At 38.3% G+C, this 25,736-nt stretch overlaps 1 protein-coding gene across 6 annotated transcripts in view; it reads right to left on the bottom strand.

The window, feature by feature from the left end:
- Window positions 1-475: 475 nt before the first annotated feature.
- USP9X (ubiquitin specific peptidase 9 X-linked) overlaps window positions 476-25,736 on the bottom strand; it is a 146,854-nt gene continuing 121,593 nt past the window's right edge. For 3 of the 6 annotated variants that reach the window (XM_016943056.4, XM_016943055.4, XM_054676524.2), the window contains exons 33-45: window positions 21,743-21,916; window positions 18,669-18,810; window positions 16,731-17,484; window positions 16,059-16,182; window positions 14,807-15,032; window positions 14,173-14,302; window positions 10,002-10,187; window positions 8,445-8,665; window positions 8,270-8,358; window positions 4,001-4,157; window positions 3,583-3,843; window positions 2,828-2,923; window positions 476-1,032 (exon numbers count right to left, since the gene is read on the bottom strand). In XM_016943056.4, coding sequence (XP_016798545.1) covers window positions 895-1,032; window positions 2,828-2,923; window positions 3,583-3,843; window positions 4,001-4,157; window positions 8,270-8,358; window positions 8,445-8,665; window positions 10,002-10,187; window positions 14,173-14,302; window positions 14,807-15,032; window positions 16,059-16,182; window positions 16,731-17,484; window positions 18,669-18,810; window positions 21,743-21,916 — 2,698 coding nt within the window. In that variant the 3' untranslated portion in view covers window positions 476-894. The remainder of the gene's footprint in view (window positions 1,033-2,827; window positions 2,924-3,582; window positions 3,844-4,000; window positions 4,158-8,269; window positions 8,359-8,444; window positions 8,666-10,001; window positions 10,188-14,172; window positions 14,303-14,806; window positions 15,033-16,058; window positions 16,183-16,730; window positions 17,485-18,668; window positions 18,811-21,742; window positions 21,917-25,736) is intronic. The other 3 variants (XM_016943058.4, XM_016943057.4, XM_063804948.1) reach the window with 1 other exon arrangement.

Here is a 25,736-nt window from a genome sequence, read left to right as displayed (position 1 = left end):
CATTACTGATACGTAAGTGTTCTTTATTCCACCCAGAGATTGAACTGTCAAACATTATATATAAGGAACATATGTGCAACTGAAAATAGCCTGTTTGTCACATTTCTCCCCTTGTTTTATATTTTAATATTCTAGGTGTAAGAAGTAAAAGCTCTGAGTAATACAGCTGTCACTTCTCGGACAACTGCTGTCATTATGGTAACTTTTTCCTCATTGGCTACACTAACTTGGTGTGAAGCCATGCTAAATGTTACAGCATAACTATAGCTTCAAAGTGATTAACCTAATATCAGAATAAAAAGGCAATGAAAAAAATCTAGAAACAGTGTTACATCACCAATTTTCCACATCAACCAAATAATTTAAAGGTTACCAGCCTTACATTGCTCATAGCAAAATTGACTCCAGTGGCAAAGAATTAACATGAAACTATTGGTGTGGTTGACATGGATGGGCTCTGTTTTGTTGCTGTTGGTTGTTTTTTTTTTTTTTGTAAAGGAGCTGATCCAACTGCCATGAGGCAGGCAACACTGGTTGCAGAGTGCAGTGGGTTTAACAAGAAAATTAACTTTTGTAGTTTGTGTAGATCTGTGAGTCTCATCAAGAAAAAAGTTTCTTGCTTAAGAATTAACAGTCAACATTAATATACTATATACACCTTTGCCATTTACACATTAGCATCAGGCCATTTATTACAAAACACTATACACTTTCCACTGCAGGCGGGTTATATATTGACAGCAAATTTCTGCAGATAAGACAGTGAATAAACTCTCCACTCCATGTTGATTAGGAATAGTTTTTCTAGTTTTAAATATTAGCCAGACACAGAAAAAGGTTGGACTGTAAGGCCTGGGTGCACAGTCTTGATGGAACCAGTTAATTATGTGCATTTCATTGATCCTTGGTTTGAGGTGGGGATACTTCTTCACTGCCTTCATAATTTTCTTGTGCTCGTTGGCCAGTTCTCTGAGGGTTGTTCATGTGATGTGCTGCTGGGCCTGTATATGGCTGTCCATGCACATGGTTATTCTGGGAAAGGAGAAGAGATCTGTATGTTAAAACTTTTCACATAGTAAAACAACTTCAAAATCATGGTCTGAAGTCTCTGGAAATGTATACTTTTATTCTTGGGACTTACTCTGTAAATACCCTTGGACTACTATAGTGCAAAACAAAAACAAAAACAAAAACAAAAAAAGGCTTGAAAAACGTAGTGTAAATGCAAACCCCAAAACCCTGAATAAGAGCAGTGATTGTGTAGGTCCACATAAATCTTTGGCCAAAGTGATTTTTAGTGCCAAAAATTATTTAGACTCAAGTCTGGCAAATAAAGGATTAACCCACTGTTGCTCTTGGTAAAAAATTTTCAGAGAATGATCTATGAGCATCTATTGACCTTCCACATGCTAAATCCGATTGACTAACCATGATGTAAGATATATAGGAGCAGTAACCCTGAACTCACAATAATGCTGATTAAAAACAGAACAATGTTCAAGATGATAAAGTAACCAGGCATGATTAACATAAGAGCTTTCTCAGGGTCAAAGGAAGTTAACCTTCCTTGTGGATTTGGTTCCTTAACCTTTTAAAATGTCTGAACCCTACAGTGCTCTCATTTTTCTGTACATGCTCCATCAGCCAAGCCAAGATTTTAGGCTTAACTTTTTTTTTTTTTTTTTTTTTTTGAGATGGGAGTTTCGCTCTTGTTGCCCAGGCTGGAGTGCAATGGTGCTATCTCGACTCACCACCACCTCTGCCTCCTGGGTTCAAGAGATTCTCTTGCCTCAGCCTCCTGAGTAGCTGGGATTACAGGCATGCGCCACCATACCCGGCTAATTTTGTATTTTTAGTAGAGACAGGGCTTCTCCATGTTGGTCAGGCTGGTCTCAAACTCCTGACCTCAGGTGATCCACCTGCCTCAGCCTTCCAAAGTGTTGGGATTACAGGCATGAGCTACCGCGCCTGGCCAGGCTTTACTTTCTATAGATGAAAATAAGTATGCTGAATGTGTACTTCCTAACTATTCAGTTTGCTTCTATGTACACAGTGAAATGTAAGAAAGAATGCCTGAAATGTTTCTCCAAGTATGGTTCCTGGACCACCAGCAGCATCACTTGGGAACTTGCTAGAAATGTACATTTTCCAGCCCCTTGAAGACCTATGAAATCAGACACTTTAGGGTAGCATCTAGCTCTCTGCTGGAGCAAGCCTTCCAGGGAGACTCACGCCTGTTCAAGTTTGAGTACCACTGCCTCACAAGAGCTGATTTAGTCACATTTTGGTTTCAGAAAGAAAAAGTTATCATTTAGAATGTTTCTTCATCTCATTTCTTTTGCTATTTATTTACTAGTTTATTTACTTTAATCACCTATGGAAATCTACCCAAATCCTTTTTTTTCCAGTGATTTTTACCATCACTGAAACCTGTGGCTAAGTAACCAAGGACTTCTTACTTCATTGCCATATCTTAATAATGTTTTTAGAATCCAGGTGAAGATTTTACCTCACCGGAAATGTCACCACAATCCTTTGCACTAAACAATGATCATTTTATGTTGATATAAATTCTCATACAGTTTTATTAACTACTAGCACAAGAAGGACACCTTCTTGACAAGGAAAACCCTACAGTGGTTAAGTTCAAACATGTTACACCATGACCCCCACTCCAAACCATCCCTCTTCTGGATCATGCTCCCAAAGCTAGTCTAGATAATCCTACTTCTTACTTTGTAGTCACAACAAACAATTGAGCCATCCTCTAAAATTAAGCATAAAACCCAGTTCTAGGGGATAAAATCATAAACTGACTCCTGTTTACCTGTTGATACTGAGATCCAGGTGAATGGGGGTACAATGGGGCATCTTCAGGTGGAGGTGACTCATGTTCATCTGGAGCATCTTGGTCATCTGGCTCCTAATTTTGAATATTTCAAGATAAAAAATTACGTAGGCAAACTCAAGTTTACTTTTAACTTTTTCTATTTGAAATAAATTTTAAAAATCTACAAAACTGACCCATTAGCAACTTTTCTTTTACTGCAGATAAAGAACTTGGGGAAAAAACAAAACAAAACAAAACAAAAAACCTGATTTGCATTCTCTCAGAATTACTACATTTCAGGCAATTTCACATAAATTTCTCCAAAAGAAAGCTCCCTTCGTTAGCTTAAAATGACATAGAATAAACATTCTTTTCTTTTTTTGAGATGGAGTTTCACTCTTGTCACCCAAGCTGGAGCCCACTGGCACGATCTCCGCTCACTGCAATCTGTGCCTCCTGGGTTCAAGTCATTCTCCAGCCTCAGCCTCCCAAGTAGCTGAGATTACAGGCGCCTGCCATCACGCCCGACTAATTTTTCTATTTTTAGTAGAGATGGGATTTCACCTTGTTGGCCAGGCTGGTCTTGAACTCCTGACCTCAGGTGATCCGCCTGCCTCGGCCTCCCAAAGTGCTGGGATTACAGGCGTGAGCCACCGTGCCCAGCCGAATAAACATTTTTCAAAACCCAAAACTTCAACATAATCTTTTAATAATATCATTAATACATAAACACTGGCCTATAAAATAATTACTTTGCTCTCTTCCATTTCTATCTGCTGCACACTGGTGGCTTTTTTTACCTCCTCTGGACAGAGTTCACAAGCTTTTGCAAGTGTCATCCTAGCACTATGTGATCTCTCCAAGAAATAACCATTGGACGTTTCATTGCTTTGCACTGGGGGAGACCAATTGTTGTAAGTGTACTGAGGATTGCCAGTATATGGTCTTCTTTCAAGTTCATCTCCAAGCCATTCCACTGCCCAGGTCCACTTTCTTTTAAGATCTCCATTGCCCTGCAAAAGAAAATAAAACCATACAGATAAGAGGATTTGGAATACTTCAAAGTTAACTTAAAATGACAACCCCAAGTTCTCATGATTCTCTTCTTTTAAAACAGAATCCTTAATTCTGATTAAGATTTCTACAAAATTATAAGAAAAAAATCCTCACCTGCAGGATTTGGTAAGCAACAGGACAGTTACTAAATAGAGCTACCATACATTTTATACACTGGTATGCTCTTTTTTGATAGTGATTCTTAGAGCGCTGGATTGTGTCAAACAGCCCATCTCGGTCATCTGGAATTCCTTTCAGTGCATTATGAATTCTGAAAGAGAACCAGATATAAAATAAAAACATCTAAAATCTAATAGCTAATATATACTGAGTGCCTACTATGTGCCACTCAATAATGTCTTTTAGTCATTTAATCTAACATTAGACAATAGGTACTATTATTAAACCTTTATTTTTTATTTTATTTTTTTTTTTGAGACGGCCTGGGCTGGAGTGCAGTGGCGCCGTCTCGGCTTACTGCAAGTCCTGCCTCCCAGGTTCACGCCTCTCTCCTGCCTCAGCCCAACTACAGGCACGTGCCACCACGCCCAGCTAATTTTTTGTATTTTTAGTAGAGACGGGGTTTCACCGTGTTAGCCAGGATGGTCTCAATCTCCTGACCTCGTGATCCGCCTGCCTCAGCCTCCCAAAGTGCTGGGATTACAGGCATGAGCCACTGCGCCTGGCCTTATTATTAAACCTTTTAACAGGTGAGAAAATTGGCACAGAGTTACACAGCTTGCCGAGGTCATATAGCTGCGGAGCAGTGTGACTCCAGAGTCTGCACTCTTACTAACTTATTACCAGTCCAAAATAATTCTGCCATGTATGTAATTTAAACACATTACCTGAAGTGAATTCAGGACACTCAAGAGTAATGCAAACTTTAAAAAAGTTAATAACTAAGTTTATGACTGCTGTAGTTGAGGGTAATTTGCTACACATCAATACCTTTTACAAAACTGCATCTCTGAAGGCAAGTTAGGATTCAGTGACATAATTTGGAGGTACAGTATTTGAATTCTAATAATGAGAATACATGGCAGGCAAAGCATTTTGACAGGCAATAGTACAATTTGGCTGATTTGCCAATAACACAGGATTTCATTTCAGTTTCTCCCAAACTACAACAGAGTAATAATACAAAGCCAACTAGTCCTGTCTTTCCCTGAACTAACTAACTTAAAACATGATTGTAGGGGCACAAACATGCCTTGTTTCTTTTGTGTTAAAAAGATTATGTGCCAGTAAATAAAATGTGGTGTATATATATCCATAAAACAAAATATTATTCAGCTATAAAGTAATGATACATGCTATAACATGGATGGACTCTGAAAACATTAAGCTAAGTGAAAGAAGTCAGACACACAAATTGCATGATTTCGTTTTTACCAAATGTCTGGAAGAGGCAAATCCACAGAGACAGAGAACAGATTAGTGGTTGCCAGGGTTAGAAGGAATGGTGAGTGACTGCTTAATTGGGTAGGGGTTTCCTTTTGGGGTAATAAAAAAAAATGTTCTGGGATGGGCACGGTGGCTCACACCTGTAATCCCAGCACTTCAGGAGGCCGAGGTGGGCGGATCACGAGGTCAGGAGATCGAGACCATCCTGACTAACACGGTGAAACCCCGTCTCTACTAAAAATACAAATAATTAGCCAGGCATGGTGGCGGGCACCTGCAGTCCCAGCTACTCGGGAGGCTGAGACAGGAGAATGGCGTGAACCCGGGAGGCGGAGCTTGCAGTGAGCCGAGATCGCGCCACTGCACTCCAGCCTGGGCGACAGAGTGAGACTCCCTCTCAAAAAAAAAAAAGTTGTGGAATCAGATAGTGGTAATGGCTATACAACATTGTGAATGTACTAAAAGTCACTGAATTGTATACTTTGAAATGGTGAGTTTTGTTATGTAAATTTTACCTCAATTAGAAAACATAACCTGGACACTGAGAATTTAAAGATTCTAATATACACTATGTATTTTACTTAACAGTATGTTTAAAGTCAAAGTAAGATTTTTTTCCTCCATCAAACGCATTCATGATTTCCAAACAAAACAGATTACTTCAACAATTTTGCAAAGCTTAATCATTTCAGACAAATCAACCATGTTCAGGCCCTCTTGCTGTTTCATCTGAAACACTACATATAAATTGCTTTTACCTTCAGTTTTTTCAAGTAACAATGAAGTGCTAAATCATTATTTCTGCCATATCATATTTTCTCCCCATTAGCATCAACTGCTCTCAAATGCCATTTTTATTAATACTATCTTCACTTGCCTTATTACCTGATGCCAAGCAGTGCTGGGCACATGGTAGACACTCTATAAATATTTGAACATTGTTTACTGAATGAACTAAAAGCTCATTATGAGAAAATTATTTTCACGTTTGGGCCAGTGATTCATGTAACAGTATCTTACTAATCTCATTACACAAAAGTGTAACTCCCACATTTAATCTAGCACGTATGTCTTTGCCATTATCACTTGCTCTAAGCAAACAAGAGCTAAGATGTGATTAACTGGTTTAAAACTGTAAGTGCTTACAGTACTTTCTTTTTTTAAAAAATAGAGGCAAGATCTTGCTATGTTGGTCAAGCTGGCCTTGAACTCCTGGTCTCAAGCAATTCTCCTGCCTTGGCCTCCCAAAGTGCTTATTACAGGGGTAAGCCACTGTGCCCAGAAATACAGCATTTTTAAAAAAGAAAATAGTAAAAGTTAGATTTCATTAAAATCTACTCTGAAGGAAGCTTTCAAATCCTATGAACATATTTAGAAGGGCACTGAATACTGCCTGAATAAATGACTATAATTCTGAGCTACTATCTTTTGTGTCTCACGAAAATTGATTTTTGGTTTAATGCTATTTTTACAGTATTTGTTTGAAATCTATTATGGTAAATTTGGAGATAATTTGAAAATACTAAGTTGCAAATTCTGGCTTTCGCAATCCCCACTAAAACTCCAGATTGTTACTTCTCTTTAAGCATTTTGTTGTTACAGAACTTGTTTTTAAGTTTGTTTTATTACCTTGGCAGATGGGAGGCAAACTGCGACATAGACTTTGAATTGTTTTCCCAAACAATTATACTATCTTCCATGTGGGAAGGGAAGTTCTAAAACCTGGCAGTGCTGTCAACTAATACCATAATTTATCATCTATTATATAACTCTTGGGATTAAAGATAATATATTCAACTTTTACTACAAAAAAAACCCCAAAAACAAATAGAAAAATTCTAGTGAAAGTTTGAGGGCCAGTTAAGCTGGATAACCTTAGTTTTTACGGGGGAAAAAAGCTAACATTCTAAAAGTTCTCATAAAAACTAATTATAATTGATCCCCTCATTATTCATGAATTCCACATTTGTGAATTTGCTTACTTCCTAAACTTTATTTATAACTGCAAAATCAATCATCAAGGTGCTTTCTTCGTCATCTGTGGACATATACAGAGCAGCAAAAATATCAAGTTGTCCAACACAAACGTTCCTCGCTGAAGTCCAGAAGAGTGTCATTCTCTCTTGTTTCAGCTTAAACTGTAAACAAGTGTCCTTCTTCATGGTGTATTTAGTGCCACATTTTCCACATATTTGTGCTTTTGCTGGTTATTTTTATGTTTAAAATGACCCAAGTATATAATGTTGAAGTGCTATCTAATGTTCCTAACCACAAGAAGGCTGTGATGTGCCTTATGCAGAATGCGTTGAGAAGCTTAAGTTCAGGCTTAAGTTACAGAGCTGTTGGCTGTGAACTTTATGAGTCAACAAAATATATTAAATGACTTTAAGTAGAAACACACATACAACAAGGTTATGTATTGACTGGTTGATAAAAATGTAAACAGAGGCTTATAGAAACCTAATTCTGTATTTCCTCCTAGGAGTAATGGTTCAGTATTTGCTAACTCAGTGTCTGTGGTGACTTTACAGAATATAAGTACCATGAAAAATAGAAACCGTACTTACCTGAAGACTTTTTACATATACTATTATACTTCATGTGACTAATGACTAAGTTGCTTCAAGTGACTAATTCTAAAACAAATGTAATCTAATCATAAAATAATCCTCGGGCATCATTAATGAAATTCAAATATTTACCAAATGCCCAAGCTAGCTCCTCCTTAATTAAAAAAGTCATTCTAAAGAAACAGGCTTATTAAGTATGAAACTTAGGCAGTGAGAAAAAAGAATAAAAAAGGAAATAAAATTCTGAGGAAAAGGGGAGAACCTGTTATTTACCCTTGTCCTAGGTTTAAGATAAAACATTCACTAGAACTCCAATAGGTTAAAAAAAATGTGGTGACTGTCAATTTCAGTTAACTCTAACACTTGGGCAAGCCTAATTGTTTCCAGTCACAAAAAGAGTATCCACCTGTGAGTTTGCCAGGAGTCCTCAATCAGTAAGATTTGCAAAAGCAGATCCAAATAGGGCCGCAGTTCATAGGTATAGGAATATGCAACCTAAAAACAAGTAAGACATGGTGAGTAACTTAATGAAAGGAATAACAAATCAAATTATAAACATACAAATGTTATTTTCCTTTTACCTGCCAGAGAAGTTCACTGAGGACAGTAGATGAGAACTGAGGATTCTCCCAGCAGCAAAAACGAAGCAATTTGACGGTTTCCTCTGAATTACTGCAGTCTTCAATGATTTTCTTCACATAACTTGTTCTCACAAATAAAATGTCTGCCACATTCTGCTGAATTGGCATTATAGGTTGTGATAAATTAGGATCACCAAAAGGATTGGGAAGAGGAGGATTACCTAGAATACAGATTTGTCACCAATAAAAAACTAATAAGCTTCTTCACAATAATAATACACAACTTTCACGATAGAAAATAGCCTATAATTTTTTTTTATTTTTTTTAAGATGGAGTCTCGCTCTGTCGCCCAGGCTGGAGTGCAATGGGGCGATCTCAGCTCACTGCAACCGCCACCTCCCAGGTTCAAGTGATTCTCCTGCCTCAGCCTTCCGAGTAGCTGGGACTACAGGTGCACGTCACCACGCCTGGCTAATTTTTTTGTATTTTTGTAGAGATGGGGTTTTGCCATGTTTGCCAGGCTGGTCTTGAACTCTTGACCTCAAGTGACCCACCCACCTCGGCCTCCCAAAATGCTAGGATTACAGGCATGAGCCACTATGTCTGGCCAAATGTTTTATTTTAGAGAAATAACATTTTAAATCAAGTTTCCTAAGCACAACGAAGAAAGTAACATTATGCATTATAATGATCAGATAGATATACCAAGATATAAAAATGCAAAATCTAAATATAAAAAGTTAATTTTTTTTTTTGGACACAGGGTCTCACTGTGTCACCTAGGCTGGAGTGCAGTGGCGTGACCACAGCTCACTGCAGCCTTGATCTCCTGGGCTGAAGTGATTCTCCCACTTCAGTCTCCTGAGTAGCTGGGACAACAGGTGCACACCACCACACCCAGCCAACTTTTTTGTTGTTAATTTTTAGTAGAGATGAAGTCTCGCTATGTTGCCCAGGCTCAAACTCTTGAGCTCAAGTGATCCTCCTGCCTTGGCCTCCCCCAAAGCATAGGGATTACAGGCATGAGCCACTGAGCCCAGCCTAAAAAGTTAATTCTTAAACTGTTTCATAAACATGGTATCAACCTCAGTCACAAGGAGACAGAAAAAAGATCCCCATTAAACACGTAAAAAAAGTACAGGGCTAAAATATTCCAAAGCAAAAATCTTCCTCCAGACTCTTAGTACTATATATGCCCAGCAGCATTTAAAAACTACCGTAAAGAGGGCTGGGCATGGTGGCTCACACCTGTAATCCCAGCACTTTGGGAGGCCGAGGACAGCAGATCACCTGAGGTCAGGAGTTCGAGACCAGCATGACCAACATGGCGAAACCCCGTCTCTGCTAAAAATACAAAATTAGCCGGGCGTGGTGGTGGGCACCTGTAATCCCAGCTACTTGGGAGGCTGAGGCAGGAGAATGGCTTAAACCAGGGAGGCGGAGGTTACAGTGAGCCAAGATCACGCCATTGCACTCCAGCCTGGGCAACAACAGCAAAACTCTGTCTCAAAACAAACAAAAAAAACTAGTGTAAAGAATGGAGCATTCAAATTTACCATTGATTGAAGACTGCATTCTTGAAGAGACATTGCAACAGCGGATCAGCTGTGACACTACTGAGTATAATTTGCCTAATTCAGCATACTGGTATTTGATTGGAGGACCTGGACCTTCATCTAAAGACACAAGCATAAAAGTAGCAGGTACACTCAATTTCAGAAGCTGTGTCTTCTCTGCCACACCTACAACAAAAAGGAGTGAAGGGGAGAAGAGAGGGAGAAAAATATGAGGAAAAAATTAAGATGGCAAGGGCTTCATGAATAAAACAAGTAGTTATACAAAATATCTTGTCTATAATTTTTATGATCAGAAAAATTTTGATTTGTAATTTTATCACTTTTACTTAGCATTCAGAGAATTATTTTACTAGAAAAGAAAACTCACCCATTAAGTATAAGTATTAACATTGTTCAACAGTGACTATGACTATGACATTCCAATCACACCGGCTCACTGTAAGGAAGATGAACACTTTCTTTTTTGAGACAGTCTCGCTCTCTCGCCAGGATGGAGTGCAGTAGCATGATCTCAGCTCACTGCAACCTCTGCCTCCCGGGTTCAAGCAATTCTCCTGCTTGAGCCTCCCCAGTAGCTGGACTACAGGCACGTACCATGCCCAGCTAATTTTTGTATTTTTAGTAGAGACGGGGTTTCACCATGTTGGCCTGGGTGGTCTCGATATCTTGACCTCATGATCTGCCCGCCTTGGCCTTCCACAGTGCTGGGATTATGAGCCACCACGCCCGACCAGAAGACGAACACTTTCTACAGCCTGGAGAGCCTAAAGGGACTAACCAAGACTGCGACCCTCATTTGTAAGGAGGATGAAAACAACAAAATAACTACATTAAATGAGAAGCAAGAACTCTTTTATAAATTGCCTGCCTCTCTTCTTTCCTCTACAGCCAAACTTCTTGAAAAAGATACCTACATTTGGTCTCTCTACTTTCTCATTTTCTATTCCTCAACTCATGCCAATTTGGTTTTGGCCCCTCTTCACGGTAATAAGCTAAGGAGCAGTTCTCAAACCATAACCACTTCTTCCTCCCTGGATTCCTGATTTTCTTTCTACCTCTTTTTGTTCTTATTTGCGACTCCTCCTTCCTGTCTCTTAAAAACTGATGTTTCTCCAAGTTCCCATGCCAGGCTATCTTCTCACACTGATTTCCCTGGATGATCTAGCCCATGCTCACGGCTTTAATGTTCTAGATATTTTCATTCAGATGATTCAAAAACATTTCAAGACAAATTACTTACTGTTCTACTGTATATCTCCATTTGGGTGTCACACAGGCTCAAACTCAATCTACCCAAACTCAACTCACCCCTTTCTTCCCATACATACATGTTTCTCCTCCTGTGTTTCCCCTCAGTAAATGGTACCACTATCCACTCACAGTTGTTCATGTTAGAATTTTGGGCATCATTCTTCACATCTCTTCCCTGTCCCCTCCTTCTCTGAATATCCCATCACCAAATCCACTGATTCCACTTCTTATAAAAAGCACCATATATCTATCTGTCCACTTGTATCTCCCTCACTGCCAGTTCTCCAGTACAGGTCACAATGATCTTATGTCTATAGATCATTTTAACACTCTCTGGGATCTTACTCCACTGCAATACATTCCACACTGTGGCCACAGTGCTCTTTCTAGATGGTATTATCTGTTCAAAACCCTACAATGGCTCATCCAATGCCTCAGTCTCTCTCACAAGGCCTATTAGAACTGCATGATCAGAAACTCCTGCCATTCCCATCTTACATCAATTCTAGTCAGACTGGACAATTTTCATCCCATCCAATAAGCCACGCCAAGTTTATCAAGTCTTTGCATCTGCTGTTCACACTCTAGATGGAAAGCTCAACTAACCAATTCCCACGTTACATTCCCCATTAAGTCTTCTGCACTCCCCAAATCCCTTCAGGTACCATGCCCCCCGTGATGCACTTTGCATTTTCCCTATTATAGCTATTAACATATTTTATGGCAACTACATTATTTGCTTCTATATCCCATTAGACAATCTTATTTATTGCCATATTCCCAAAAACATAATAAAAACAGGTCCACAACCTCTTATCTGAAATCCTAAGATTCCAAAAGCTATTTTAATTTTTAATTTTTTTTAAGATGGAGTCTCGCTTTGTCTCCCAGGCTGGAGTGCAGTGGTGTGATCTCAGCTCACTGCAACCTCCGCCTTCTGGGTTCAAGCGATTCTTCTGCCTCAGCCTCCTGAGTAGCTGGGATTACACGCATGTGCCACCACGCCCGGCTAATTTTTGTATATTTAGTAGAGACGGGGTTTCACCATGTTGGTCAGGCTGGTCTTGAACTCCTGACCTTGTGATCTGCCTGCCTCGGCCTCCCAAAGTGCTGGGATTACAGACGTGAGCCACCGCGCCCGGCCCAAAAGCTATTATTATAACAAGTTTTTTTTTTTTTTTTTTTGAGACGGAGTCTTGCCCTGTTGCCCAGGCTGGAGTGCAGTGGCGCGATCTTGGCTCATTGCAACCTCTGCCTCCCAGATTCAAGCCTCAGCCTCCCGAATAGCTGGGACTACAGATGCCCGCCACCACGCCCTGCTAATTTTTGTATTTTTAAGTAGAGATGGGGTTTCGCCATGTTTGCCAGGCTGGTCTTGAACTCCATACCTCAGGTGATCCGCCTGCCTCGGCCTCCCAAAGTGCTGGGATTACAGGCATGAGCCACCTTGCCCAGCCCAACAAAGTTTTTCATTAAGTTGCTGTCAAAATGTGGTTGGTGGGATAACCTAGCCCAAACTGACTAAAGGCTATAGTCTTTATTTCTCCCTTCAGTATAAATATTCATATTTTACTGTAGAAATATTAATGTGTTCAATTGTAAGTTGTTGTCTCAGACCCTGCTATAGAGATGTTGATATATGCACTGCCTTGCTTTTCTTAAATCCAAACAATTCTCAATCCCAATGCATATCTGATCTTAAGGACTTCATATTAAGGTTTACAGGCCCTACAGTATTTGTTTTCAGCAGGAAAATTTTACAAGTAGGTTACATTATGGAACAATGATGTGTGCTTTGTGAACAGGCAATATCTAAAAGAGGTGAACAGAATAGGATTCTTCTGAATGTCTAAATTTGGCATTTTTAAGTTTGAAATACAGATTCCACTTATGCTTGTCTGTGTAATAAATATTCTTTCTCATCTACAAATACCCAAATATCTGCAATTACGGAAAAGACAAGGGAAAAGAAGACAAACTAAATAGACAAATGAAAAGTACAATCTCCCTTATGTTAAAAGGGCCATGGATCCAATGGTGATTAAGTAAGATCACAGAAAAAAACCTGAAACGACAGGTACGCCTGGATATAGAACTTCATTTTGGATATATGACTTTTTGGTTTGTTTGCTTTTTGGAGACAGGGTCTCATTCTGTTGCCCAGGCTGGAGTGCAGTGGTGCAATCACGGGTCACTGCAGCCTCAACCTCCTTAGCTCAAGTGATTCTCCCACCTCAGCCTCCCAAGTAGCTAGGACTACAGGCATATGCCACTACACCCAGCTAATTTTAAAATTTTATTTTGTAGAGATAGGGTCTCCCTATGGTGCCTAGGTTAGTCTCCTGGGCTCAAGCAATCCTCTTGCCTTGGCCTCCCAAAGTGCTGGGAGTACAGGCATAAGCCATTGTGCCCGGCCCCTAAATTAATATTTTAAGCGAGTATTTATATTATCCATAATTGTGGTTTACTTAAACAAAAACTTATGTACAGACCAAGTCTGCTATCTAAGTTTGGTGAGTATCACAACCATTTGGGGACCCCTTTGAAAACATGGATTCCCTGACATTAGCTTTGGGGATGCTGATTCAATCAGTGTGAGAAGAGGCCTAGAAACCAGTCCATTATTTTCCAAAAGCAGCCAGATTTGGCACCACTGCATTAGGAGATTAAAAAAAAAAAAAAAAAAATCAAAACACAGATTCTGACCTGTGTCTACTACAAAGACACATGCATAAACAAAGTAAAAGGTGAAAGTGCCATGTTCAGATAAAATTCACAACAGGTTTTATGGGAAATTGTTTCTACTTCAGATCAGATTATATTTCATCACTTGACCTAAATGACTTCACAATTTAATATGATACATCAAAACAGAATTCTGAAAAACTTAAATTCTTACCTAAATTGGCATACATTACAAACAGGTTGAAATACTGCTGTAAATGACGCCCATGCTCTGAAACTTCCCTTCTCAAGAGATTTAGTACTGCTCTTAGTAAGTGATCACTCAAGCTTAAGTTGTCATAAGCCTGTAAAGGATAAAACATTACCTGTTTTACAGCAACAAGGTATATGTATACTTCTACTTGCATAAAAAGGACATGCACATATGCTGATACAGGCATACATTTATGGAAGGACTGATCACACAAACTAAACTATTTTGCTTCTTGGGAAAGGGAATGAAGATCAGAGGTGGATTTCATTATAATTTTTTACACTTGTAATTTTTAAAAAAAATCTAAGACTATTTAAAAAACCTTCAAAATAGGAAAAAATCTACTTAACAGTAAACTTATAATTAAGCTACTGCATGTAACCGAACAGAGAAAATTCTCTTACATTTTTAAAGAGCCAATAATTACTATTCATTGCCATGCAGTAATATTAAATGGAACTCACTGACATCATATTGTGTGTTTCTGTTAGGTAAACATATCAAGTGGATGCACATATGCTTGTGACTTCGACTTCCAGGAAACACAATTTATTTGTAAACATCTCATCATTTAGAAAGAAAGCTGTGCAATTACCTGACTAGAAGGTCCAGGAGAGGCAAAAGGTGAAGGACATGGCCCATCTTGCAAGGAAAAATGTGCAATAAAGACTATAAGTTTTGCAAACGCACCCCTCACTTCTGCACTAGGGCACTCCAGAAGGTATTCGGAGAAGCGATTTGAAACATTAAAAAGGACGTTATGAGCAAACCAAAAACGTACATTCTTGCTGTGACGAAGGAGAATACACAATGCATCATACCTAAAATAAAACAAAAAAACCTATGACTATTAAGTCAATAACTTGTTCTCTATAGTAAAAGGATGAGTCTCATTGAACCAAAAAAAAGACAAAGATCTTCCTCTACTGCTGGAGAGAACCAGCAAAGGTTGCTTCTAATATTAAAACAATAGAGAAATACTATGACTTGGTCCATTCTCTCAGAGTTACCAAACAGGTGAAAGCTTGTCCTCTAAAAATCCATTAACAAACTCTTCCTAGGTTCAATGACAAAATACCACCCCCTTATCTTGACATATTCCTGAAATGAATAAGTAAAAATTATTAAATCAATGTATTATAATGGCCTCTATACTTTCACAATTAGAAACTTAAGAAAACCATTTTAATTTTTTACCCTTTTAATCGGTGTCAGAATTCAATCTAGGTAAGCTAAAACCTAATAAATTTCATAAGTAGCTTACACTTTTCAGTCTCATCTTGTAATCTTTGGTTTTGTTTGAGACAGGGTCTTGCTCTGCTGCCCAGGCTGGAGTGCAGTGGCACAGTCATGGCTCACTGCAGCTTCAACCTCCCAGGCTCCAGCGATCCTCCCACCTCAGCCTTCCGAGTAGCTGGGATTACAGGTGTGCGCCACCATACTTGGGTAATTTTTAAAATCTTCTTTGAAGAGATGGGGGTCTCACTATGTTGCCTAGGCTGGTCCTGAACTCCCGAGCTCAAGCAATCCTCCCACCCTGGCTTCCCAAAGTGCTGGGATTACAGGTGTGAGTCACTGTCCCCCAGTCTCATCTTGTAGTCTTTGGTGCAGGGATGTCAAAGATATGATACAAGGTAATAGAAGCAGAAGTCAGCTTCTGAATAACAAAAGGCCATGTTTAGACTAAGTAACTATTTTAATATGATTTCTCTATTGTGACCCAGAGTTTTTATTCTATATTCCAAACTTCAAACAAAATTCTCTTGGTTTAGAAAAACATAAAGCAATCTATTAAAGAAGCAAACCAAACATTAGTGTAATAGGAATGAAAATCCAAAGCAATGTACCAATCACTGGCAGAGCCACGGACTACTTTCTTTGTGTGAAATCCTGTAGTAAAGAGGAACCTAGCAGCAAGTTGAATACTGATCATAGTGATTTCTTCTGCTTCAGGCAACAGGTGATCTTGCCCTATAAATAAAATGCAGATATAAAAACACATTTTTATTTTCCAACCCCATTTTCAAACAAGTCTGTGTTTCCATTAATTTTGAGAAGTCCTAAATTTGTTAAGAACCCTTCTCAGGCTACTTTAATTTAGACCCATTTATTATTTTATTTTATTTTTTTGAGATGGAGACTCACTGTCACCCAGGCTGGAGTGCAGTGGCCATCAATTTGGGTCACTGCAACCTCCACCTCCCAGGTTCAAGCGATTTTCCTGCCTCAGCCTCCGGAGTAGCTGGGACTACAGGTGCATGCCACCATACCTGGCTAATTTTTATATTTTTAGTAGAGATGGGGTTTCACCATGTTGGTCAGGCTGGTATTGAACTCTTGACCTCAGGTGATCCACCTACCTCGGCCTCCCAAAGTGCTGGGATTACAGGCATGAACCACCACACCCAGCAATTTAGACTCATTTAAAGTGAAAACATTAATTTTATGAACTTAAACATGTTGACGCCTACTAGAAATTATTCTTTATTACTAAGAAGCTAAACTCTCTTGATACTCACCGGGAGGAGGGTTTAAGTAAACGCCATTACATGTAAGCAGTTTTTTCATAAACTGAAAATACTCCATACTGTACTGCATTCGGTTATGCATGAATTGTACGTTCTGTTTCCGTACACTTCTCTCAATGGCTGATGGCATAATAATCTGATGAGGTCTGGTGGTGATAGCAAGCTCTGATATATATCTTATCAACTCATCATCTTGGTCTATTGTGTCCATTCGTTCATAAAAAAGTATATAAGCATTCCACCACCTTTTCTGGCGCCTGTATGACATACGCTTCATCATGTGATCAAACACTTCTCCCATGTACTCTCCACCAAAACACTGGTTTTTCATTTCTTCGTCATCATCCATTTTACATTCTGTTACATCACCATCATCAAATTTATACCAGCGATTTCTCTCACCATCTCCACCATTCCTTTGGATGATGTAAGAATAATAATGCCCCCCACTCGCTTGACCACTGTGTACGAGCACACCCACAAGTCTGTATTTTGTGCTTCCTGCTGTCTCACTTTCAGACTGCTCACTCTGTTGTATCAACTGACTCTCTGGGTTTACATTATCCCCTTCCAGCTTTGCGACACCTGCAACTGTGTAAGGTTCCATGTCCAGCTCTCGAGGAAATTCAAAATAATCATTGAACTTGATTGCACATTCTCTTTCCCAGTCATAGTCAAATCGCTTTAGTTGTATAGCAAGAACAGGAGGTAATTTTTTAATCAGCAAGCGCTTTACGGTATCAACCTAAAATAAACAAGACAAAGTTACCAGATGTTCTATTAAAATCCACAGGAAAAAAAAAAAAACCCCCAAGCAAACTTTTAAATGATATTAAGACTTATCTGAATTTTTAAGTATAAACAAATACATGACAATGAGCATAATCAAGATAATCCTATCAGCTGATTTAAATGCTGAAATTAATAATATGCAAATGGTAAGTTGTTGACTGGTTTCTGTCATTGTTATCTAGCCATTATTACCTGTTTGATGTTTACTGTTGTTCCCACGAAGGTGGTTTCCTATGCACAAACCAAAGAACTACAATAACAATAAGAGTAGCTAATATTTGTTGGGTAATTCAGATGCCAGGTAATATATACTAAGTGCCGCACAAGTAAAAACATACCGAATCCTTACAACCTTCTCAAGTGTGTACTACTGAACCTTAAAAGATGAAAATTAGTAATCACAGAGAGGTCAAGTAACTTGCCTCAGGTCTCAGGAGCTGCAGGTGGCAGGCAGTATGGCTTTACAGCCCACAATCTCAATCTTTAAACTTCAAGACTTCTCTAAGTGGTGCATAAGGCCAAAACAACACAAGTGACTTGAGGGTGAAAGGGTTTGGGAGCTCCCAAAGATACACCTTATTCATTACTATAATGCATGTGAATCATCTCTCTCAAAGAACTGCTAATAAGTTTCCAAAATAAATGGTTTTATAACATAGGTGATAAAAGAAATCTTATGGGCCACTTGACTAGTCTAAAAGAAATCTTATGTGGTTCAATAAAGTAATTAATGGTTTCAGCAAATGTTTTGGTCTTGACAAGTAATCCTGGACATGACAGGAGAAATGTTTTCCTCTATCAGCTCTGTATCTTTGAGGGGTTCAATGGCAATTTGTTTCTCGGTAGAGATGGAAAGTGTCTGTGTAACTTATATAAGAGAATGTGCTATCACGTTATGACTTTTAAAATTATTCACTCTTATTTACCTATTTTTATCTTATTTACCTAGCCCCTTTGGCACTACTTTTTTTCCTTCCTTGCCAAACCTTCTATTAGTTATCATATTGACTACTTCTCTGCTACCACTATACCAAAGTAGGAGAAAATAAAAATAGGGTGACTTGTGAGGATGAACCAAAAAAACCAATTTCTTCTAAATCCATTAATCAAAATTAAACAAAACTGGACAGCCCGTACCTTTTTATTGCATTTTTCACAATGATATGCATTTGCACCTTCTAGTAAATCTCCTTTGACATACTGTTCCAAAGAATCAAGAAGATTTTGGTGATTTCTAATGTCTACGTTTAGGGTCGTAAAAGATTCTTCACATTCGTACCTAAAAACGATTTTAAAAAAGGATTTATCCCTTAGTTTTGTAAACATTTTAGTTATGGACTTAATGTAAACTACATTTGCCTTTTTTAATAAAATTATACTTTAAGTTCTAGGGTACATGTCCACAATGTGCAGGTTTGTTACATATGTATACATGTGCCATATTGGTTTGCTGCACCCATACATTTGCCATTTTTATAATGCGAAACCCGTAAGTCATAGAATGTTAGCAATAAAAAAGTTAACTTGATCAAGATTATTAGGTGAAATGGTATTTTAAAGTTGAATCTGTCTGGGCTCACAGCTTAATCTCTTTGTAGTATACGATGCTGCTTCTAGTGTTATCTGTTTAGACAGTAATTCATGCTGAAGCCAAAGCATGAATTTATTAAGTTCTGAAAATGATAAACTACAAATAAGCTAAATTTTTATATATTCTTCCTTTTCTGTAATGGAAGCCTTAGTAAAGCAAAAGTTTGCACACACAAATGAGTACAGGATTAGCAACCTGAGAAGGAGCTAGAATCCCAGTTTATGGTCATTTTCTACCAAAGAGACTTTCCAATTTCTGGTGAGACACATGCATAAATGCAAAACAAGGGATGTGAGGAATACATTATTAACCATTAATTCATCCAATGGATAGACTGAGAGTGCTTTCTATGTGTAAAAGCACTGAGGGATATTCAATGTTTAAGATAGTCCCTTATATTTAAGGAATTTTAAACTCCGGAAAAAAGGTACACAAAGGCATTTATAAATTATATGAATGGAATATAAAGCAGGTATTAAGCAAATTGCTACTATATAATCAGGGAACAGCCCATAGAGGGAAAAAAGTTAGATCTTAGACTACACTTCAAAAGTAGGATATTCTTCAACACCTATAAAAAGAAGGTGTTCTAACATTAGAGGACAGCAAAGTCTGTAAAGGGCCAGATAGTAAATTTATCTTAGGCTTTGTGAAGCATATGGTCTCTGCAGCAAGTACGGATGCTCTTTGCTTATGAAATGGCTACAGCCCAATAAACCCATCATAAATTGAAAATATCATAAGCTGAAAATGCATTTAATACACCCAACCTACCAAACATCATAGCTTTAGCCTAGCTTACCCTAAATGTGTTCAGAACACTTATATTAGCCTACAGTTGGGCAAAATCTTGTAACACACAGATTCATGTAATTCAATGAATACTGTACTGAGAGTGAAAAACAGAACGGTTGTATGGGCACTCAAAGTAGAGTTTCTTTCTTTTTTGTTTTTAATGAGGTGAGGTCTCACTCTGTCACCCAGGCTGGAATGTAGTGGCATGATCATAGTTCACTGGAACTTCTAACTCCTGGGCTCAAGCGATCCTCCTGACTCAGCCTCCCAATCATCTGGGACTACAGGAGTCCACCCCCATGCCCAGCTAGTTAAAAAAATAAGACTAGTTTAGCTGTTGATCAGGTATAAGGATCTGATTTCAAGACCATAATCTTTTGACATTTCACTTGCCAAACAAAACCAGTGATTTCCAAATAATTTAGAAAATTGTCTAAAACTAAGGAGGAGTAACATGAACAAATGACCCCAAAGTTGGCTGTTTTTATCACTAATTAAAAACAAGGTTAAAATTTTATTTTATTGTTCACCTAATATAAAAGGCCTTTCAAAAGGACTAAAAGTTGCCTAGGCTAAGTGAATAAGTATATTCCCTAATTATGAATGAGTGGTAAGACTATAACTTGCTAGAAATTTCTCATTTATATAGTATTACCTCTCGCCCAATCATTTCCTGGTAATCAAAAACAAAACACCCCCACAAACCACATGTGTACTCAACCCTATGACTATATTTAATACAGTTTGGATTGTAGAAAATACTATCTTACTGTGACATTTTGGTGAAAAACGATTGCAAATCAACATTAATCCATATTATAACAAGTCCCAAAGTAAAACTTCCATATGACAGGCATGTATATTTATCAGTAATGAACTCATTAACTATTTCTAATAGAAGCCCTTAATCAATTTTCAAGTCAAACAATTTTTGTCAATGTTTTTCTTGTAAAATCTTTTTTTTACAATAGGTTTGATATGTTTTGTATACAAATATACCTTAAAGATAATGACAATAATCAATGCTATTTTAAAAGTCATTATTTCATTTGTATAGGAAATACCACCATAGCTTTGTCATCTTCTAAACTTACTGTATTTACACTATTATAATCACTCAAGTTCTAAGATAAAGGGCAAATTTATAAATAACACCTGTAGCTATATGCAAAATGCCATTTTATTTCCTCAGGAATAATCTTCTGTAAAAGAATGTAAGAGTAGGCCGGGCGCAGTGGCTCACGCCTGTCATCTCAACACTTTGGGAAGTTGAGGTGTGACGACTGATTTTGAGGTCAGCAGTTTTGAGACCAGCTTGGGCAACAAGAGATCCGATCTCTAAAAAAATTTACAAATTAGCCAGTGTGGTGGCACATGCCTGTAGTCCCAGCTATTTGAGAGGCTGAGGCAGTAGGATTGCTTGAGCCCACAAGTTCAAAGTTACTATGAGTTACGATCATGCCACTGAACTCCAGCCTAGGCAACAAAGAGAAACCTTGTCTCTTTCAAAAAAGAAAGAAAGAAAAAAAAAGAGAAAGGAAAAGAAAAAGGAGAAAGGAAAGGAAAGGAAGAAAGAGACTGTAAGAGTATAATATAATAAAATGGCTAAGAGATCAGGCAGAGTAGAAGGAACTAAAAGTTAACTGACAAAAACAAAAAAAAGCCCCACAGCAGTAAGGTATGCAAAGTATATAAATCATTCTGTTTCAGGTATTTAGTAATCAGTGATATACTCCACTTTTGTATGTAAGTACTAGTAAAAATTTTATTTCTGTTAGTATATACATGGTACAACATATACTTTCAATGTGTAATTAGTACTTACCTATGTGGACAGCCTTGGCAGATCTTCTGATCAGCAAAGGAACCTCCTAAGACTTTACTTAGCATAGCTGGATGTCCTAAAGCTTTTAAAGCTTCATCTAAACTATCCACCAATGAATTAAAAAATTCTAAAGCATCGTGTTGTTCACGCAGATTAACAGGCTCACCCCAAAGCCTAAGAAATGAATGAAATAAAACATGTAACATGTAACATTCACAGAACAATATGTACAACTATATTTTTCAGGGGAAAAAAAAGCAACAAGACCACAAACAACAGTATATAAAACCGAGATTTTATTCCTCAATTACATGGAAAAAGTAGGAAAAAAAGAATGTGCTTTCCCTGTAGAATGTAGTGGGGTAAGAGAGTGAGCCTCATAGTAAAACTAGTACTCTAGTGGCAAAGAACTGCCAAAAAACTAGTGGTGTAATTGATGGATAGTACGGCTCCAGGAAGGATGGTTGCTTCAGGTGGTATGACACATGCATGCATTTTGAATCCAATTAAAGATACTATTAAGATGAGGTGGTGGATCTCACTCTTATGTGGATGTTACAATCACTATTTTATTTCTTTCATTTTGCTTAAATTTTGGATTATAAATAGTAAAAAGATCAGATCTAGTTACTCTTAAATTTATTTTTTTCCCAAGTGAAGAGAGAAAGGTTTAACTTGTTCTAGAGTTAATCTCTTGAGTAATCTAAGAAAAGACACCATCACTACATACCACAAAAATGAGAACTCATACTGCTAAAACTCAGGCACTGCTGGAAACTATCAATAATACCTGATTTTGTATATACAGAATAATGTACATAGAGAATTTAAGTGTATTTGTTCTAAGCAAGAAATGACATTTTAAAGTATGCAAGAACTGTCTGTTTATACTTTTGTAAAAACCTTTTCTACATAGCAAATAATCTGATCTCTATTATATTTTACACAAGTAAAAATTTGTATACAGTAAGTTTAAAATCAAATATATTATTTGTTAAAAATCAGCTTGTTTCATTACTGGAAATTACACCAGTCCATTCTATTTACTTTCAAACCATATTCAACTCCTCAAACTTTCAAACATGTAATCAACTAATTTCAAAAGGGAAAAGGTACCCTTTATAAAGGAGAGATCTGTTAAGACACCAAGAAATCAAAATTAATATCATTTAATAATTAAGTGGATAACACATGCCTCCAATACAGTGCAGTGAGAAACACAAAACATCAATTATGTAGTTTTATTGCCCCCACCCCCTCAACATTTAACATAAAGCTAATCATCAGGAAACAATCACACAAATCAAAAAAGACATTCTGCAAGACAACTGGCCTGGATTCTTTAAAAATTTCAGTGCGATACAAGTCACAAGTTAGGGAGATTATTTTACATAAAAGGCAACTAAAGAGCTAACAGCCAAATCCTTGTGATTCCTTCATGAGTATCAGATTGGGATAGAGAGATAAGTTATAAAGACCATTTTTGGGAAATCGGAATATATACTGATGAATATTAGAGATTAAAAATCGTTATTATATTACTTGGATATAACTGTATCATACATAAGTAGGAAAATTGCCTTATTCTGATATATGATCTCTTATAAGATATATGTTGAAGTATGAAGGGGTTAAGCGCCCTGTTTGCAACTTCACTATCAACTTAAGAAGAAAGGCCGGGCGCGGTGGCTCACACCTGTAATCCTAGCATTTTGGGAGGCCGAGCCGGGTGGATCACGAGGTCAGGAGTTCGAGACCACCCTGGCTAACACAATGAAACTCTGTCTCTACTAAAAATACAAAAAATTAGCTGGGCATTGGTGGCAGGCGCCTGTAGTCCCAGCTACTTGGGAGGCTGAGGCAGGAGAATGGTGTGAACCCAGGAAGGGGAGCTTGCAGTGAGCCAAGATCATGCCACTGCACTCCAGCCTGGGCGACAGAGCAAGACTCCATCTCAAAAAAACAAAAAACAAACAAACAAACAAAACTTAAAAAAAAAAAAACCAAAAACCAAGCACACATATGGCAAGATAAGCAAATATGGCAAAATGTTAATTAGTAAAACCGCATAAAGAATATAACATAAAGGTGATAATTATACCTCTTCTTCATCTTTTCTGTAGGTTTGAAACTTTTCAAAATAAAAGAATGGGGTGAGGAAGTGTAGTTAACTAACCCGCTTGTGTCAAGAGTAGATTATGTATCTAAAGTGTGGATAATCCAAAGTGCTAGTCTATACAAACCGAGCTCCACTAGCACAGGGAGTAACTGAAAAGTCAAAAAAGCAAAGGCATTACAAGAGAAAAAATTGTAACTGAATGACAAGACGAAAGTTTAAAAAGTGTAAGCCTCAGCTGGGCGCAGTGGCTCTCGCCTGTAATCCCAGCACTTTGGGAGGCTGAGGCGGGTGGATCACCTGAAGTCAGGAGTTCAAGACCAGCCTGACAAATATGGTGAAACCCGGTCTCTACTAAAAATACAAAAATTAGCTGGGCATGGTGGCAGGCGCCTGTAATCCCAGCTACCAAGACAGGAGAATTGCTTGAACCCAGGGGGCAGAGGTTACCGTGAGCCGAGATCACACCACTGCACTCTAGCCTGGGCCACAGAGTGAGACTCTGTCTCAAAAAAAAAAAAAAACCCAGTATAAGCCTCTGTTTGTGTTCTTCAATTTGGAAGAGCATAAACAGAAATGCTAAAATAGCCTTAAGGCAGAGATGGAATTGGAATAACCTAGGGAAAGAAGACAGAACTGAAATAGTCAGAGAGGAGGGAGAATGGTATGCTGGGTGACGGGACTAAAAGCAAAATGAGAGATGGGAGGGAGGGTGGTCCACGCAAGACACTAGTACAGAGTAAGTAGAGGGCCTAGTTAGGGGAGGAAAAGAAATTTATACTGCTTTGTCAGAAGAAGGGAAGGCAGATCAGAGTATTAGGTGACCCTTCGTTCCCTGCTCCTCTCAGCTGGCCGGGAAGCACCTTGAAGGGATTCCAAGGAGGATTACTTACAAAACAAAACAAACCAAACCTCACTGCTATAAAGAATTATACCCCTTTTCATACACAGTAAGAGTTACGTGGTTGTACTGTAGTTATTTTAGCACAGTGCATGACGTAGTACTGACTTAAAGTCAAAGGAAACAAGATAAAAATGTAATCTGAGTTTTCTAACTTAAAAAGAAAATGGTGAGGGCAATTTTCCCTTTATAGATCTTTTCTAGCTATTAAATGAAAAAATAAAATATTGTTATTTTATAACCCTGAAGAAATACTGTATTAAGATAATGATAATTGGCCAGGTGCAGTGGCTCACGCCTGTAATCCCAGCACTTTGGGAGGCCGAGGCGGGTGGATCACCTGACGTCAGGAATTTGAGACCAGCCTGGCCAACACGGCGAAACCCTATCTCTACTAAAACTACAAAAAATTAGCGGTGTGTGGTGGGCCTGTCGTCCTAGCTACTTGAGAGGCTGAGGCTGAAGAATCGCTTGAACCTGGGAGGCAGAGGTTGCAGTGAGCTGAGATCGAGCCATTGCACTTCAGCCTGGGAAACAGAGCAAGACTCTATCTCCAAAAAAAAAAAAAAGGCCAGGGAGCAGTAGCTCATGCCTATAATCCAGCACTTTGGGAGGCAGGCAGGTCACCTGAGGTCAGGAGTTCGAGACCAGACTGGCCAACATGGTGAAACCCCGTCTCTACTAAAAATACAAAACTTGGCTAGGCATGGTTGGCCCACGCCTGTAACCCCTGTAACCCTAGCTACTCAGGAGGCTGAGGCAGAATTGCTTGAACCCAGGAGGCGGAGGTTGCAGTGAGCTGAGATCACGCCACTGTACTCCAGCCTGGGCGACAGAGCAAAGATTCCATCTCAGGCGAAAAAAAAAAAAAAAATTATATATATATATATAAAATAATAATAATAATAAATTGCTGTTAACATCATAAGAAGACAGACATTATAATGTCACTCCTCATGGAGATAAACATTACCCCC

The sequence above is a fragment of the Pan troglodytes genome, chromosome X (assembly GCF_028858775.2).
Source record: "Pan troglodytes isolate AG18354 chromosome X, NHGRI_mPanTro3-v2.0_pri, whole genome shotgun sequence".
Lineage (NCBI taxonomy): Eukaryota > Metazoa > Chordata > Mammalia > Primates > Hominidae > Pan > Pan troglodytes.
This window is presented reverse-complemented; position numbering and strand designations above follow the sequence as displayed.